This window comes from Montipora foliosa, chromosome 2 (genome assembly GCF_036669935.1).
Source record: "Montipora foliosa isolate CH-2021 chromosome 2, ASM3666993v2, whole genome shotgun sequence".
Lineage (NCBI taxonomy): Eukaryota > Metazoa > Cnidaria > Anthozoa > Scleractinia > Acroporidae > Montipora > Montipora foliosa.
Window position 1 is genome coordinate 10,846,896 of NC_090870.1, and position 15,000 is coordinate 10,861,895.

At 40.5% G+C, this 15,000-nt stretch overlaps 1 protein-coding gene across 3 annotated transcripts in view; it reads right to left on the minus strand.

Annotated features, from left to right (window-relative positions):
- The window catches only part of LOC137992404 (A disintegrin and metalloproteinase with thrombospondin motifs adt-1-like), a 27,252-nt gene that overhangs the window by 7,571 nt on the left and 4,681 nt on the right, over positions 1–15,000 (minus strand). For 2 of the 3 annotated variants that reach the window (XM_068837735.1, XM_068837737.1), the window contains exons 3-14: positions 13,881–14,048; positions 13,142–13,312; positions 11,816–11,986; positions 11,192–11,362; positions 10,465–10,635; positions 9,145–9,315; positions 7,529–7,699; positions 5,996–6,163; positions 3,935–4,102; positions 2,500–2,667; positions 589–756; positions 297–464 (exon numbers count right to left, since the gene is read on the minus strand). In XM_068837735.1, the coding sequence (XP_068693836.1) occupies positions 297–464; positions 589–756; positions 2,500–2,667; positions 3,935–4,102; positions 5,996–6,163; positions 7,529–7,699; positions 9,145–9,315; positions 10,465–10,635; positions 11,192–11,362; positions 11,816–11,986; positions 13,142–13,312; positions 13,881–14,048 (2,034 nt within the window). The remainder of the gene's footprint in view (positions 1–296; positions 465–588; positions 757–2,499; positions 2,668–3,934; positions 4,103–5,995; positions 6,164–7,528; positions 7,700–9,144; positions 9,316–10,464; positions 10,636–11,191; positions 11,363–11,815; positions 11,987–13,141; positions 13,313–13,880; positions 14,049–15,000) is intronic. The other variant, XM_068837736.1, reaches the window with a different exon arrangement.

The following is a 15,000-nucleotide window of genomic DNA, read 5'->3' on the forward strand; positions in this document are numbered from 1 at the left end:
TTTTTTCAAGATTGCCCAAAAGCTATTCGTTTCAATCTGTCCATTTTTGTCCATTCATGCATCTCTTTCCTTTTGTCATATTTCTTTTATGTTGTTCAACAATTTTAAGTGGTTATTGCAATGTTTCATTCTACTTTTTGGGCAATTTGGGTGTTATGAAATTACACTGATCATTTTGCGTGACATGGCCCCTTTAAACTTCTGCCAGTCCTTGGATGAAAACAAACACAACATGCGGACCAAGGCTTGAAAATTGCAAATACATCGTTTTTAGTCAAAATACCTTACCAACTAACCTGGGCATTTATTAAGGCAATTTTTTGATTGTTCACTGGGCCCCTTGCAGTGTTTCCCTCCGTACTGTGGCGGAGGATTGGAACAGGATCGAGTCCGAGTTTTGGTTCCATTTCCACACGTCTCTGAACAGGCCGACCACAGCGTCCATAATGCCCAGCGACCGTCGACTAAAAGAGCTCAGGAAATTAAACTTTTACCAGTCCTTGGATGAACACAAACATAACATACGGACCAACGCTTGAAAGTTGTCCTGAACACATCAATTTTAGTTCAAATAAGTTATGAACTAACCTGGACATTTATTAAGGCAATTCTTCGTTTGTTCACTCGGCCCCTTGCAGTGTTTCCCTCCGTGCTGTGGCGGAGGATTGGAACAGTGTCGTGTCCGAGTCTTGGTTCCATTTCCGCACGTCTTTGAACAGGCCGACCACAGCGACCATAATGACCAGCGGCCGTCGACTGAAAAGATATTAGGAATTAAATTTTGAACATTAGATGAACACAAAATGCGTCCCGAAGGGGAATTCCTATTGCTAACATGTTTGCTGCCCGCACAAGGCAACTTGCTATTTCGTTCTGAATCTCGCCCTTGACGTTGTCTGTTTCTCTTTTTCTCTGTTACAGGTTCTAATTAATTTCGCCATTTGCTACCAGTTCCAAGATCATGCTGCGTAAAAAGTACAACAATCCTGTTGAATTTTAGAAATATATTCTTCCCTCTAATTTTTTCTGACAACGTACGACTCAGGATTTAGGTTAAAATAGCTCACGAAATTCCATAAAAATACACCGATTTCCTTCCATGCAATGTTGTATCCTTAATGGCAAAGATAGACATCAAATTGGCGCAGTTATCTTGGTAATTTTATGAAATTACCAAGATAGCGCAATTATTTTGGTAATTTTGTGAGCTTCACTCCGCTTCGAATATGGAGCGATCGTCTAGCGTTATGTCGATTGACTTGTTTTTCCAGAGTTTCTTCACAAAGATTTTCAGGCATGATTCATTGCGTGCGATAGCTAAATTAAAAGTCCTTCTCTCCAAGGGCCTGTTTCTCGAAAGTCCCAATAACTTTTCGGGACCCAAAAGCCATTTACGAAACAGTTGCCTTCTGCTTGTTTTAATAAGCTGGTCTTTGAACGTGTTTTCAAGATCACAAAAGGCAAAATGGTTGTGGAGTTTGTTGACATAAAAATACCCGAAAAAGGCCTGAAAGGTTTCGGGATTTTCGAGGAAAGGGCCCCAGGTCCGAAAGATTTTCTTTTCTTTAAAACCTTGTTAACTGCCCGAATACCTGCTGGTGAAAGTCACTTTCGCACGGTGCGATCCGCTTTTCCGAAAAGTGAAAACTTTTTACAAGTTTCCACGATGAAAAATAAAATAACTTTAAAGGGTCAGGGGCACGAATCCGTTCCTTACATTATCTGTTCCCCAGAGGAATCTTGCTGGCTGGCAAAAATACAGGTCTTTCGATGAGCTGGCTGGGAAATTTTGTTACTGATAGAGGTTTTGCCTGGGAATTACTGACTTTTTGTTGCATTCTTGTTGCATTCAACCCGAGCTGGCTGTAGAAACTCGAGCTCTGAAGACTGAGGACGACTAAAAAAAAAAAAAAAAACCCCTTCCCTCTCCCAGAGAGTAGTCACAAACATACGACGGCTGGTTATCTGGTGATTGCGCTTGCGGAAGAAACCTGTTTTGTCCCGGTTTTGTCGCTTTTGTTCCGTCGTTTCGGATCGAGGGATTTAAAAGCGCACGGAATTCCTGACTGGGAAATAAATTTGATCAGCTGGCTGGGAAACCAACCAATTTTATCTAGCTGGCTAAGAAATTTCTTGTGTGTCTTTCTGGGAAAAAGGAACAGATAATGTTTTCCCAGCAACACTGAAAAACACCTGAAAATGCCTTAATAACATTTATTTTCATTAACTGGGGTATAATAATACATTTTACAACAAATTGGTCGTTGGGTGCCCCTGAAGCGCCACGACTTTTTAACCTCACCACTCTAGACTAGATAAAACTATTAAAAGTAAGTTTCTCATTCGTGTTCGATGCACCTAGCTGTTTTGAAGTCAGGAGTAAGCCTCAGCTCATAGCCCTAATTCAACCTCGTTCCCAGGCCTTTTCGCCCCCGAGAGTAACTTCCCTGGGAACGAGGTTGGACCTAATTCTAACAACGACACGAAAGTTTGGCAAACCTGTGCAACTCTTCACGAGACAAGATTTCGTCTGACTGTTTGGCCCCACGCATTTCCCTCCATACTTCGGCGGGGGATTGGTACAAGTCCGGAGACGGATCTGGGTTCCGTTTCCACAAGTTTTTGAACACTCTGACCAAGCTTGCCAATTTGACCAGCGACCGTTCACTGTTAAAGAGAAATTGCTTAACAGATAGACTGTAGTTTAACCAGTTTGCTCATTTTTTCGTTACTATAAAGGAGAGGAAGCAAAGAGTGGCAGAAAAAGGGGAAGGGTTGGTGTTAATTGGAAATAATGTGTACGGGAAGAAGAAAGGAATAAGGACCCATCTGAACTGACTCTGAACTGACTCTAAAATAACATTTAGCATGTGAGAGTCAAACAGTCGAGTGAAAGTTACTGGAAACGTGGGTTGAGGCTAAAAAATAAGATTGTTATTGAGTTATGTTCAGTTTTAGCTGCATCAAGCGAAGGCAAAAAATGGAGAAGATGGCGTCGACATTAAGCGAGAAAGTTAAATCGTTTTTGCCGATGACTTCGTGTTGTCAGTTAAGAACTGGCCTCAAGTCAGCCTTCATCCGCATTTTACGTTTCCGGAATGTTAAGGTTAAGTGCCGCCAAGATGTCATTTTAATGAATAAAAGGCCAAGTTCCAACTTATCTCTCTGATAAGCTCAAGCGTATATTTCAAGTACATGATCGTAATACTGGAGACGAAAATATGTTGCAAATACCTATGAGTGTTGCACGGATGCTGCTCAGCGTAGTTTCACATGTATAACAGATAAATTGTAACCTGAGCAACTACTTGATTCCTGAAGTCCATTGAATCTCAAACGATTGTCGTCACGCAACGTTCCTCCAGAGAGGAGCGTTACGTGACGACATTGCTAATTCAATCTTCGGGAGTTTTAATTTAAGCAGTTATAGACATTTTGTTCAACAATACTTTCATCGAATTCTCGATATAAAGTTACTTTTGGATATACACTAATTGAGTATACTTTTCTTTGTATGTGCATATTTTATTCCTGAAAAGCCCTTCGGGATAATTATTAAAGTTTAGAATTTGAAGTTCAGTTGCTTTCTTTCATTCTCGTCGGACGGCAGAAAAAAATGTTAGTGCGAGTGCATTAGTACTTAAAGAGGATTAATTTGATAAAAAGGATTAGTAGGTTATTCTCCTGTGACATGTAAAAAGGTGCTGGAGAAGCTACGGGTATAACATTCGTACAACACATTTCTTCAGTGCAAGCTAACTCTCTCTATGTAATGGATCAGTTCCGTATATCCACAATTGGACAAGAGCCAGCATGAAATGGAAGCTTATACAGGGATAGCAGTTCGCATCTGAAAACGTCCCCTTTCTTTCTCAGTCTCCGTTCCATGCTTATTCCAGTCCAACAAATGGTCAATTTAAAAAGAAATACGAACCAGGACATGACATCACAATGCAAGGTTTCTTCTGCATACTAATTCCAACACATTTACCCCCATACTTCGGCGGGGGATTGGTACAGGTTCGGAGACGGGTCAGGGTTCCATTACCACAAGTCTTTGAACACTTTGACCAATCCGCCCAATGTGACCAGCGACCATTCACTGAAAAAAAGGAAGTTATTCAGTTAAGACTGAGGCTTTCGAATGTTCCACCAGAATTTTTTATGTCAAGGAGAAAAAAGATTGGCAGAGTACATTTACATGCATCTAAGCCAGTCGCTCGTCATTTTAATCCCCCTAACCACTCCAAACAACACATGGCTATCTGCGGCCTTTCCCTACATCTACTGAGGTACGACGGAAAGCCGCAAGAATCTGGAACAAAAATTCATCTTCCAAATCGGTACCCTTAATCCCTACGGTATTAACGAACGCTTTTCATTTAACTAATGTGTTCCTGTTTTTCACTTTGCCATGTTACCACCAATAGCGTAGCTCCTACTGCACTAGAAAAACTACACACAACCCATAATTCCTCGATTCGCTCTGACGAAGGGCTAACGCTCGAAACGTCAGCTTTTAGAATCCCTGCACGGAGGTCAATTTACATTATCAACTCCTTTGGTAAAATACATTTACATAAGATTTCAAACAATTATGAAAAAGGTTCAGCTCTTGGAAGGGATGTCCTTCATTTTGGCTTTGTTGTTGTAACATTCCCGTAGTACTAACATTAAATTGAAGTACCGTATTTACTCGATTAAACGCCGCACCCAATCAGAGTGTGGCGTTTATTCGAGGATTGAAAGAAAAAAACAAGTACTCGTTTAATGTCCTGAACATTGAATTACTGTTCTATGTCAGCAAAAAAGCAGGACATTGTAACTTGAAAGATATTTCTGTTTTAAATAATAAATGAATCTGAAGAAAAGTAGCTGGACAGGCAACAAGAACAATAATAACGAATCTTCGATCGGTTCTGAGCCCTCACACTAAAAATTGCTTTTCTCTAAGCCTATAGCACTTAGAAAAGAAAACTGGCTTACTCAAAGCTTGCTAATATCAACGAGCACGAGAACACGAGAAAAAATATCTTCAGTTGATAAGCAAAGACTTTCGAAAGTTAAAAAAAATGTTGTTTTTCGCTTTGCATGGTTGATATCTTTCCCTTTGAAACTATTTGAACCCATTCTTGAACAGCCGTATACATTGCCGGTTTTGCACGAGTGAAATAGAATCAATGATGTTCAGGCGAAAAAAAACGAACTTCAGTGATTAAACCAATGACCAAACTTCATGTTTTAAACAATTGTGAAAGTTAAATCGTTTTTGCCGATGACTTCGTGTTGTCAGTTAAGAACTGGCCTCAAGTCAGCCTTCATCCGCATTTTACGTTTCCGGAATGTTAAGGTTAAGTGCCGCCAAGATGACATTTTAATGAATAAAAGGCCAAGTTCCAACTTATCTCTCTGATAAGCTCAAGCGTATATTTCAAGTACATGATCGTAATACAAAAAAGCAGGACATTGTAACTTGAAAGATATTTCTGTTTTAAATAATAAATGAATCTGAAGAAAAGTAGCTGGACAGGCAACAAGAACAATAATAACGAATCTTCGATCGGTTCTGAGCCCTCACACTAAAAATTGCTTTTCTCTAAGCCTATAGCACTTAGAAAAGAAAACTGGCTTACTCAAAGCTTGCTAAAAAATATCTTCAGTTGATAAGCAAAGACTTTCGAAAGTTAAAAAAAATGTTGTTTTTCGCTTTGCGTGGTTGATATCTTTCCCTTTGAAACTATTTGAACCCATTCTTGAACAGCCGTATACATTGCCGGTTTTGCACGAGTGAAATAGAATCAATGATGTTCAGGCGAAAAAAAACGAACTTCAGTGATTAAACCAATGACCAAACTTCATGTTTTAAACAATTGTGAAAGGCGTTTAATGCGTTGGTGCATGGAAAGTAAGTTTCTGTAAAATAGTTGTTGGAACAAAAGTATTTTACTAACCATCTTTTTCAAGCTAAGAATAATTAAAAACTGATGCATCATACCTGGACATTTCTTTGCAAGACAAGATTTTCTCTGACTACTTGGTCCTGTGCATTTCCCTCCATACTTTGGTGGTGGATTCGAACAATTTCGAAAACGGGTCTGACTTCCAAAGCCACAAGTCTTCGAACACTTTGACCAAGTTGCCCATTTTGACCAGCGACCGTTCACTAAGGAGATTAAGAAGCTAAGTAAAGCAAGGAAGACGTCGACGGGGAAAGAAAATGGCATAATGGGTTTAATGAGCAAAGACACTGGTTTTCTGCCGGCCCCGCGGGGGCGTTTCTAAATTAGGGACCTTAAGATGTGTTTCCGTTGTTCCCGTTCCTCATTCTAAATCTTGGCCAGGTTTTCCTTATCCCCAAAACAAGGGAAGACTCTCACAAGTTGAGAGTGAACACCAAGTCTAACCTCTTCCTGTGTATTCTTCTGCCTATTAGTGGCCATCGTCAGCGTTCCACTTGGCCTTTGGCTAATCACCTTGCGTTGCTATCTGAATTTCTAGTATGGGTTCCGCCAGATAATGGTCAAGATTTTTTAACCTAATGGCCACAACGCTTTCAATTGTTTTGCATGTGTTCTAAAAATAGCCACATAATAATAATAATAATAATAATAATAATAATAATAATAATAATAATAATAATAATAATAACAATAATACTAATAATAACAATAGTAGAACTTTATTTTCACACGATCATGTTTAAAGCTTAACAGCTTGTGGGGTCGTGCACAAATTAAATCAAATCAAATAGGCCATTTCCGAGGTCATGTCTCTCTCCCCTTCAAAGCGAGTCTAAGTGCAAAGTTATTGTGATGGTGATTAGTTCTACTTTACATATGAATGAAAACTAGAAAAACCTCGCACTTAGACTCGCTTTGAAGAGGAGGCAGACGTGAACTCGAACACACATCAAATGATATTGGGTTTTGAGGAGAGGGGAAACCGGAGTACCCGGAGAAAAACCTCTCGGAACAGAGTAGAGAACCAACAAACTCAACCCACATATTACGCTGGATCTGGGAGTCGAACCCTGCCCACATTGCATATCGAGACTTCTGTTTATGGACTTACGTCTTCGTGTGTTAACTTGGCGGCTGCTCTTCCACAATAAAGAAGTTTGGGGTCTCGTTCCCATGGAACAGCGAACGGTAAAGGAGAGGCTGCTGTTTCTTATAAATGCTTCAAATTGGTTTTATTCTAACTAGTCTATCTCTTTTGAGACGTGGACCGATATCTGTAGATACGAAATGAGCCAAAATGAAACAACTTTCTTTGATTTTCGAAAAATCTCAAATTTTAACGTTTGCCGCTCGCCATAAACGCAATATACTAAATCTATCTAACATCTTTACACCCACCCCGAAAAGCAGACAACGTGTTCACGTTTTTTGCTCTTTCACTTCGTTCATGTTTATGTCTGTCTTGTCCGTCACTTTGTTTGTTCCGTTAAAAAAACTTGGCAACTGACGAAATTTGTATGTACGTAAAATGCGCACCGCATCCTTATGAAAATAAAAGACGTATTTACCAGGGCAAGGTTTGAGATTGCAAGCACGTGACCTCACGTCGTTACCATAGCACTTCCTTCCCCCATATTTGGGCACAGGATTGTTGCAGTATCGTTTGCTCGTCTGCTTTCCATTTCCACATGTTCGCGAGCACTTGTTCCAGATAGTCCAGTCGGACCAACCGCCGCCAACTAAGCGCAGAAAAATATATATAAAAATAGGTTTTCCATGGGTTTAATAAGATAATCGTTTTGGAAGAGAACTTTCTTGTAGTGTAAAATGATGCGCTCGATGTACACTGTGTTAACGTGGCTATGCCTGCCGATATTTTCTTCAATGTAATATAGTAAAAATTGTTTTTCAGACTTTGGGAAGCATTTAAATAATCATGAAAAGCCAACGGTTTCTCCGCCCTTTGTGACTGTTTAATTTATGGAGTGTTGTGTTTCTATTGCAGCTAGAACCCCATATTACCGCACCGTATACTGTACACAATTACGTTTACGTCAGCCAATTATTATAACAATTACGAATTTATGAGAGTAATAATTATTTATCATTAATAATTACCAATTAGAGCAGTTTTCAAATAACTGTGGAAAGTAATAACGCGATTGCAATTGCCAACCAACTAACCAATTGCATCATTTCAAGATACAAGATACAAGATACGAGTCTGCAAATTTTGGGATTAGCAACTATTGATCCACATGGTCAGAAAGTGCACACCAAGTTACAAAGTCCCCAAGTTTGGTGTTAATAGACCCCCAAAATTAAGCGAGATACAGGTTAAAAAAGTCAACGGCTTGAAATCAGGCAATATAAAGGAAGACCAAAGGAAGACCAAAACCAATCGCGACTTGCAGGCGCGATTTTTCCCGCGCTTTGAGCAAGTCCTTTTGCAACAAACGATCACATGGTACAAAATCCGCCATGCTGGAGGGCAAGCTCATTATTATTCCTCCACTGGGACATTAAAACAAAGAGACCTGAACCAGTCAAGCTTGACTTGCCTTTGTTTTACTGTCCCAGTGGGGGAATAATAATGAGCTTGCCCTCCAGCATGGCGGATTTTGTACCATGTGATCGTTTGTTGCAAAAGGCCTATTGCTACGAATTTTGATTGATTCATTACGCTGTTTGCACCAGCTGTGATTGGTAGAAGTAATTAATTTTGGTATTTGTTTTGCGACTATTAAGTAAAGCGATTACGCATTATGCGTGATAATTACTTATACCATACATCATAATTAGACAGATTTAAGTTTTATTTGTGTAAGACTTATGTTGCTACTATTTTACCCTGAAAAACAAACAATGAACAGGTATTTTGATGTTGTTTCTTTTAACCATAAAGAACATGAAAAAAAAGATAGGCAAAACTGTTTCATCGGGCTTAACATGGGAAATGGCCGAGAAGGGCTGAGCCAGAAGTTTAAGACTCGGTAACACAAGATGAGTACATGCATCCCGAGGGGATTAAGCCGGATAAGTTTGAAATGCTCAGTCGCCCAAGTGACTTATTTGACTGAGATGGTAGGTTGTATTAAGTTTCCGAAACGGTATTTCTTCTCGATTGTCTTAGAGCATACGCAATGCTGGCTTGATGGGGCTTGCTTCATTATGTGATACTCACTGGGGCAATGTCGTGTGTTGCATGCCCGAGTCTCTTTATCTGATCCAACACAGCGCTTTCCTCCATATCCTGGAGGAGGCCTGGTACAGGTCCGTGTTCGATACTGTGACCCAGTGCCACACGTTTTCGAACATTTGTACCATTTTCCCCAAGGACTCCAGCCACCGTCCACTTGAAGAGAAAAAATTGTTGTTTTATATCAATCAGTTGCGTTTTCATACCATTTAATCAACCCGAATGGTTGAAGCGAATGATAATTTTCCCTAATTAAAAAACAAATAATTAAACAATTTCTATGGCATAAGATATTTTTTACAAATGATTTGTGTTAAATATGCCCAATATTCAATAATGGTATAATTGTAAAGCTAGCGTTGTTAAAAACAACAACTTCAATACGGCCTGATTACTTGGCCTGAAATTTCCCACGGGGCTGAAATTTTATTGCGATTACATAATAAATTTCAGCCCGGGCGCAAAAGACAAATTGGCCTGGGAAATTTTACCGAGATGGGAAAACATAGTCTAGGGTCATGCTTCCTTTCTTTTTCAGCCCGGGCTGAGATTCCACTTCGATTACATGGACGTTATTGCGGATTTTTCAGCCCGGGCAAGCGGGATGAAAAATCTGCAAAAAGTCCATGTAATCGAAGTGGAATCTCAGCCCGGGCTGAAAAAGAAAGGAAGCATACACCTAGACTATGTTTTTGTTTCTGAAATTTGGATAGGATTTTCGGCCCGGGCCCTTGAAACCTTCTCCATGTAATTGCCATTTTTATGTCAAGAGGATTTCTTTCAGAACCCGGGCTGAAATTCGCCATGTAATCAGGCCCTAACTTAAAATCTAGTTGGCACTTTACGAGAAAAAACTGTTTGATTGCCTGACTGACTTGTTGTTTGTTTGTTTGTTACTTATTTGTTTGAGCAAGTTGAAGTTTTGGCAGCTATTCAGCTGATGTGGACCTGCTATACCCACCCACCCATATACACACAGAGGACAGCCACAACACCAGGAACTTCATCCCCTACTCTTCTCCAATAGTGTTTGGGTTCTTTAACGTCCCACAGGGAACTAATGAACATGGAAAATATTTGTGAGACGGGGCCTACAGTTTACAGTCCTTATCTGATAACACATGAAATTCTAACCATTTGCGGATGTAACTTTCTCCTCAGTTATTTAAAGACGCTGAGTGTTGGTCCGGCCGGAGTCGAACTCACGACCTCCCGCATGGCAGCCCGGTGCTCAACCAACTGAACAACCGGCTCAGCTTCAATACGAAGGAAAGTACTTTTTATTAATAAATATGTGATACGCACCGGCGCAACGTTGTGTGTTGCAGGTCCGTGTTTCTTTATCTGATCCAACACAGGACTTTCCACCATATCCTGGAGGAGGCCTGGTACAGGTCCGTTTTCGATACTGTGACCCAGTGCCACATGTTTTCGAACATCTGTACCACTTCCCCCAGGGACTCCACCCACCGTCCGCTTGAAGAGAGAAAATCAGTTGGCAGTTTAGAGGAAAAGACTGTTCGATTGTCTGACTTACTGACTGACTGGCTGGCTGGTTAGCTGACGGATTGATTGATTGATTGACTGACTGACTGACTGACTGTCTGTCTGACTGACTCACTGACTGACTGATTGACTGATCGTTAAATTGACTGGTTGAATATTGACCAATTGATTGAAGGAAGGACTGACTGATTGAGAGTAGTACTATGCAACCATGTAGATTGATTGGTTCACTGACTGACTGACTGACTTACTGAATGACTGAATGACTGGTTCACCAACTGATTGACTTACTGAATGACTGAATGACTGAATGATCAATGGAGTGATAGCCTGGGACCAGGCACCGCTGTTGGGGTTATGGTGGCGAAGAAAACAAATTTCCATGTACGTGAGCGTGGTCCCAGGCTATGGAGTGGTGTCTCAGGTACAACATAAGATGAATTAAAGAAATTAAATTTCACAGTAATCAAAGCTTCAATACGAAAAATCGTTTTTTTACCAATAATTATAATCATGTGATACGCACCGGGGCAATGTCGTGTGTTACATATCCGAGTCTCTTTTTCTGATCCAACACAGCGCTTTCCGCCATATCCTGGAGGAGGCCTGGTACAGGTCCGTTTTCGATACTGTGACCCAGTGCCACATGTTTTCGAACATTTGCACCACTTTCCCCAGGGACTCCACCTACCGTCCGCTTGAAGAGAGAAAATCAGTTGGCAGTTTAGAGGAAAAGACTGTTCGATTGTCTGACTTACTGACTGACTAGCTGGCTGGCTGGCTGGCTGACTGACTGATTGATCGATTGATTGATTGATTGGCTGACTGACTGACTGACGGACTGACGGATTGACTGATCGTTAAATTGACTGGTTGAATATTGACCAATTGATTGAAGGAAGGACTGACTGATTGACAGTAGTACTATGCAACCATGTAGATTGATTGGTTCACTGACTGACTGACTGACTTACTGAATGACTGAATGACTAAATGATTGGTTGAGCAACTGATTGACTAACTGAATCATGGAGTGGTGTCTCGGGTACAACATAAGATGAGTTAAAGAAATTAAATATCACAGTAATCAAAGCTTCAATACGAGAAAAAAGCGTTGTTTTACCAGTAATTATAATCATGTGATACGCACCGGGGCAATGTCGTGTGTTACATATCCGAGTCTCTTTATCTGATCCAACACAGCGCTTTCCGCCATATCCTGGAGGAGGCCTGGTACAGGTCCGTAGTCGATACTGTGACCCAGTACCACACGTTTTCGAACATTTGTACCATTTTCCCCAGGAACTCCACCCACCGTCCACTTAAAGAAAGAAAACTATTGTTTAATATAGTATCGGAACATTTACATTTTCAAACCGTGTTCTTATTCTGAATGGTTGGAGCGAGAGAATGTTTCCTAATTAGCCGGTAAGCAGTTATTACGGCATGACGTACTTTGACAAGTGATCTATTATAAGGCCTGGTAGTCAATTTTAGTTTATTTATCGGGGTAGCGTCATTAAAAATTGTAAATTCACCGAAAAGGAGTTGTTTGATTGACTGACTGACCGAATAAAGACCACTCATGATGTCTTTTTTTGACTGATTGATTAACTGAATGATTAGTCAATCACTGACTGACCTGCTGAAGTATTGATTGGTTAATTGATGGCAGAGTAGAGCGGTTTTCAAATGAGTGTCGTAAAACCAAAACCAAAGGAATTACTTTGGCCAATCAAAAAGGACGGAGACAATCCAGTAAACCAATCAAAACTGGAAGTAATTACACGTAGCCGACTCAAAGCGCGGGAAAACGTGCACGCGCGAGCCACGATTGGTTTTGGTTTCACTTCTGATTGGTTGAAAAAATGGCGCGAAAACTTTCAACCAATCACTGAGTGAAGTAAATGCAAAACCAAAGCAATTCGCTAATTACTTTCAACACTGAATTGAAAACCGCTCTATAGAAATCAAACTTGACAAAAATTAGAACTACAATACGAAAAGGCTTCGGTTGCTCATGTCTAGAAACGCAGCAAATCAGCTGAGCGTCGAAATTTGCGTCGATACTGGGTTGGCGATGCAAATCAATTTGTGACGTCAACACGGTATCAAACCCATTCCCCCTCATCGCTGGGTTATTGATCAAAGAATGACCACTTTTCCCGTCTTTCATGCAAAGCAAATAAAACTGAAAGTGAAATTTCATTCAAAAGGTTCCAAAAACAATTCGATGTATTTGAGATGATTTTGGAGAATAAATAAATTAATTAATTAATTAAGTGGACATGTGATATCAGGTGATAGGCACTTTAAATTAGACGGGCTTTTTCCTGACATTTATTGCCGGTATGTGGACACGAGTAATGTTGATTTTGAGGACAAAGCTAATGGACAATTTTTGACGCTTATATATAGACCTAATCAGTTGCATTTCTGGAAATGGTGTTGAAAACAAAGTTCTCTTCAACAATACCCGTGCATGATTTGACGGAACAGGTTTGCGTGTTGCTGTTCTGTCCCACACAATGTCTCCCTCCATCTTGGGGTTTAGGATTGTTGCAATATCGGTTCGTATACTGGAGTCCTTCTCCACACGTTTTGGAGCATCTGCTCCAAGGTAGCCAGGCTGACCATCCACCATTCACTGCAAACAGAAAGAAGAACTCAGTAATTGGATCGTGCCATAGCGAGGGCGGGAGATTGTCTCAAAACACCGTTGTTACGCAACGTAAAAAGTCTGCCACGGGATATACTGAACGCGTCGAGCGGAGGAGAGTTCTCCCTTCTGCTCAGCGGATAGAGCAGGTTAAGATTATAAAACACTTCATAGGCTGTCTGTAAAATGAACCTATCCATTAAGGAAATGTTAATCTCATCACCATCATTTGGCACTTGCGATCGGGGTGCCGCGAACAACTCTCATTCCACACCTCCCGGTGCCAAGATGGACCACGCCAATTCTTTAGATCTTGGAATTTCGTTTTTCTTGAATAGAACAGGATGTTAAGTCTTCGCAAAAGAGGGATAAAACGACCCCGTCCTTTGCCTGTTGACAACGACTAAAGAGTTTGAGAGCGTGCTTTGTTAGCTTCTGGGATATTTGGAAAGTTTGCCGTACAACCAATCCCTTGACGAGTTCTCTGACCAAAAGATAACGCAAGTTAGCTAACGTCCCTTATAAGAGAAGCGGCTCTCACGAAAGTTTAACTTACCTGGGCACCGCTGGAGTAAACAATTCTTGTGCTGCTCAGCGGGTCCTGAGCATTTTCTCCCGCCATAGCTCGGTGGTGGGTTGGTACAAGATCTCTTTCGGGTCTGTATTCCCGATCCACAGTGTCCTATACAATGTCCCCAACTTGACCAATTGGACCACCCTCCATCTGCCGGGAAATAAGATGTATGAACGGTGTTAGAAATCCAAAGTAGAGGACAAACTGATCAGTGAACAGTATTCATTAACGATGAAATGATATAAGAGTGTTTTCACGTGACCTCACATGTGCCATACTGCGGCCATGTTGGCGTACCCAACTAATCCTCCGGGAATTGAGTTCTATTATCTTGCAAACATTTTCTTTTGTTTCGGTGGAAAAACAGGGTTACTGATCACGTGAGTGAAAACACTCTATATGAAATGAATCATATATTGAACTGCGGATATGAAATCAAGTGAAGCTATGATCCTTGCAGTTCAAACGGGTTCAAACCCCGTTGAAGTCCTGAAATTTTCAGGCTCCTCTACGCAATTTCTAAAATTGCGCTCCTAGCTGCGACGATCATATCTTCACTTGGGTATTCATTAATTTAACAGTATACCTTAAGTATTTTGAAACCTGAATTATCATGGCTTTATGAATAACTAATGAAGTTAATTTTTACAAGAAATTGTGTTTCTCTGTCCGTGAATCGACTACCGTTGGGTGATTACAAAAACCGACGATTTGAGCGGCAGTCGAATTTTCGGGTGAATGCTTAGTGCCCCAGATGGTCTCAAATAACCTGTACGACCAAATTGTCGACAATTTCCGGTTGGCTCAAAAATTGTGAAAACGCTCGAACGCAAAGTATTTTCGAAATGTCAAAACGGTATTTTTCGGTTAATGATGAAAGCCGAACTGAATGATGCTTGCACTTATATAAGGTGCTACTATGACCAAAAAATTAATGTTTATTTTTATTTGGATTTCAAAACAATGTTAACTAAACAGTAAGTGACCCAAGTTTTAACTAAGCCTCCATTTAAAAAAGGCACCTCTTTATTTTATCCGGAATTTACCCATTTAATTGTCCACCATTACTAACTTTAAAATCTTGAGAGAGCTGGATCGAGGA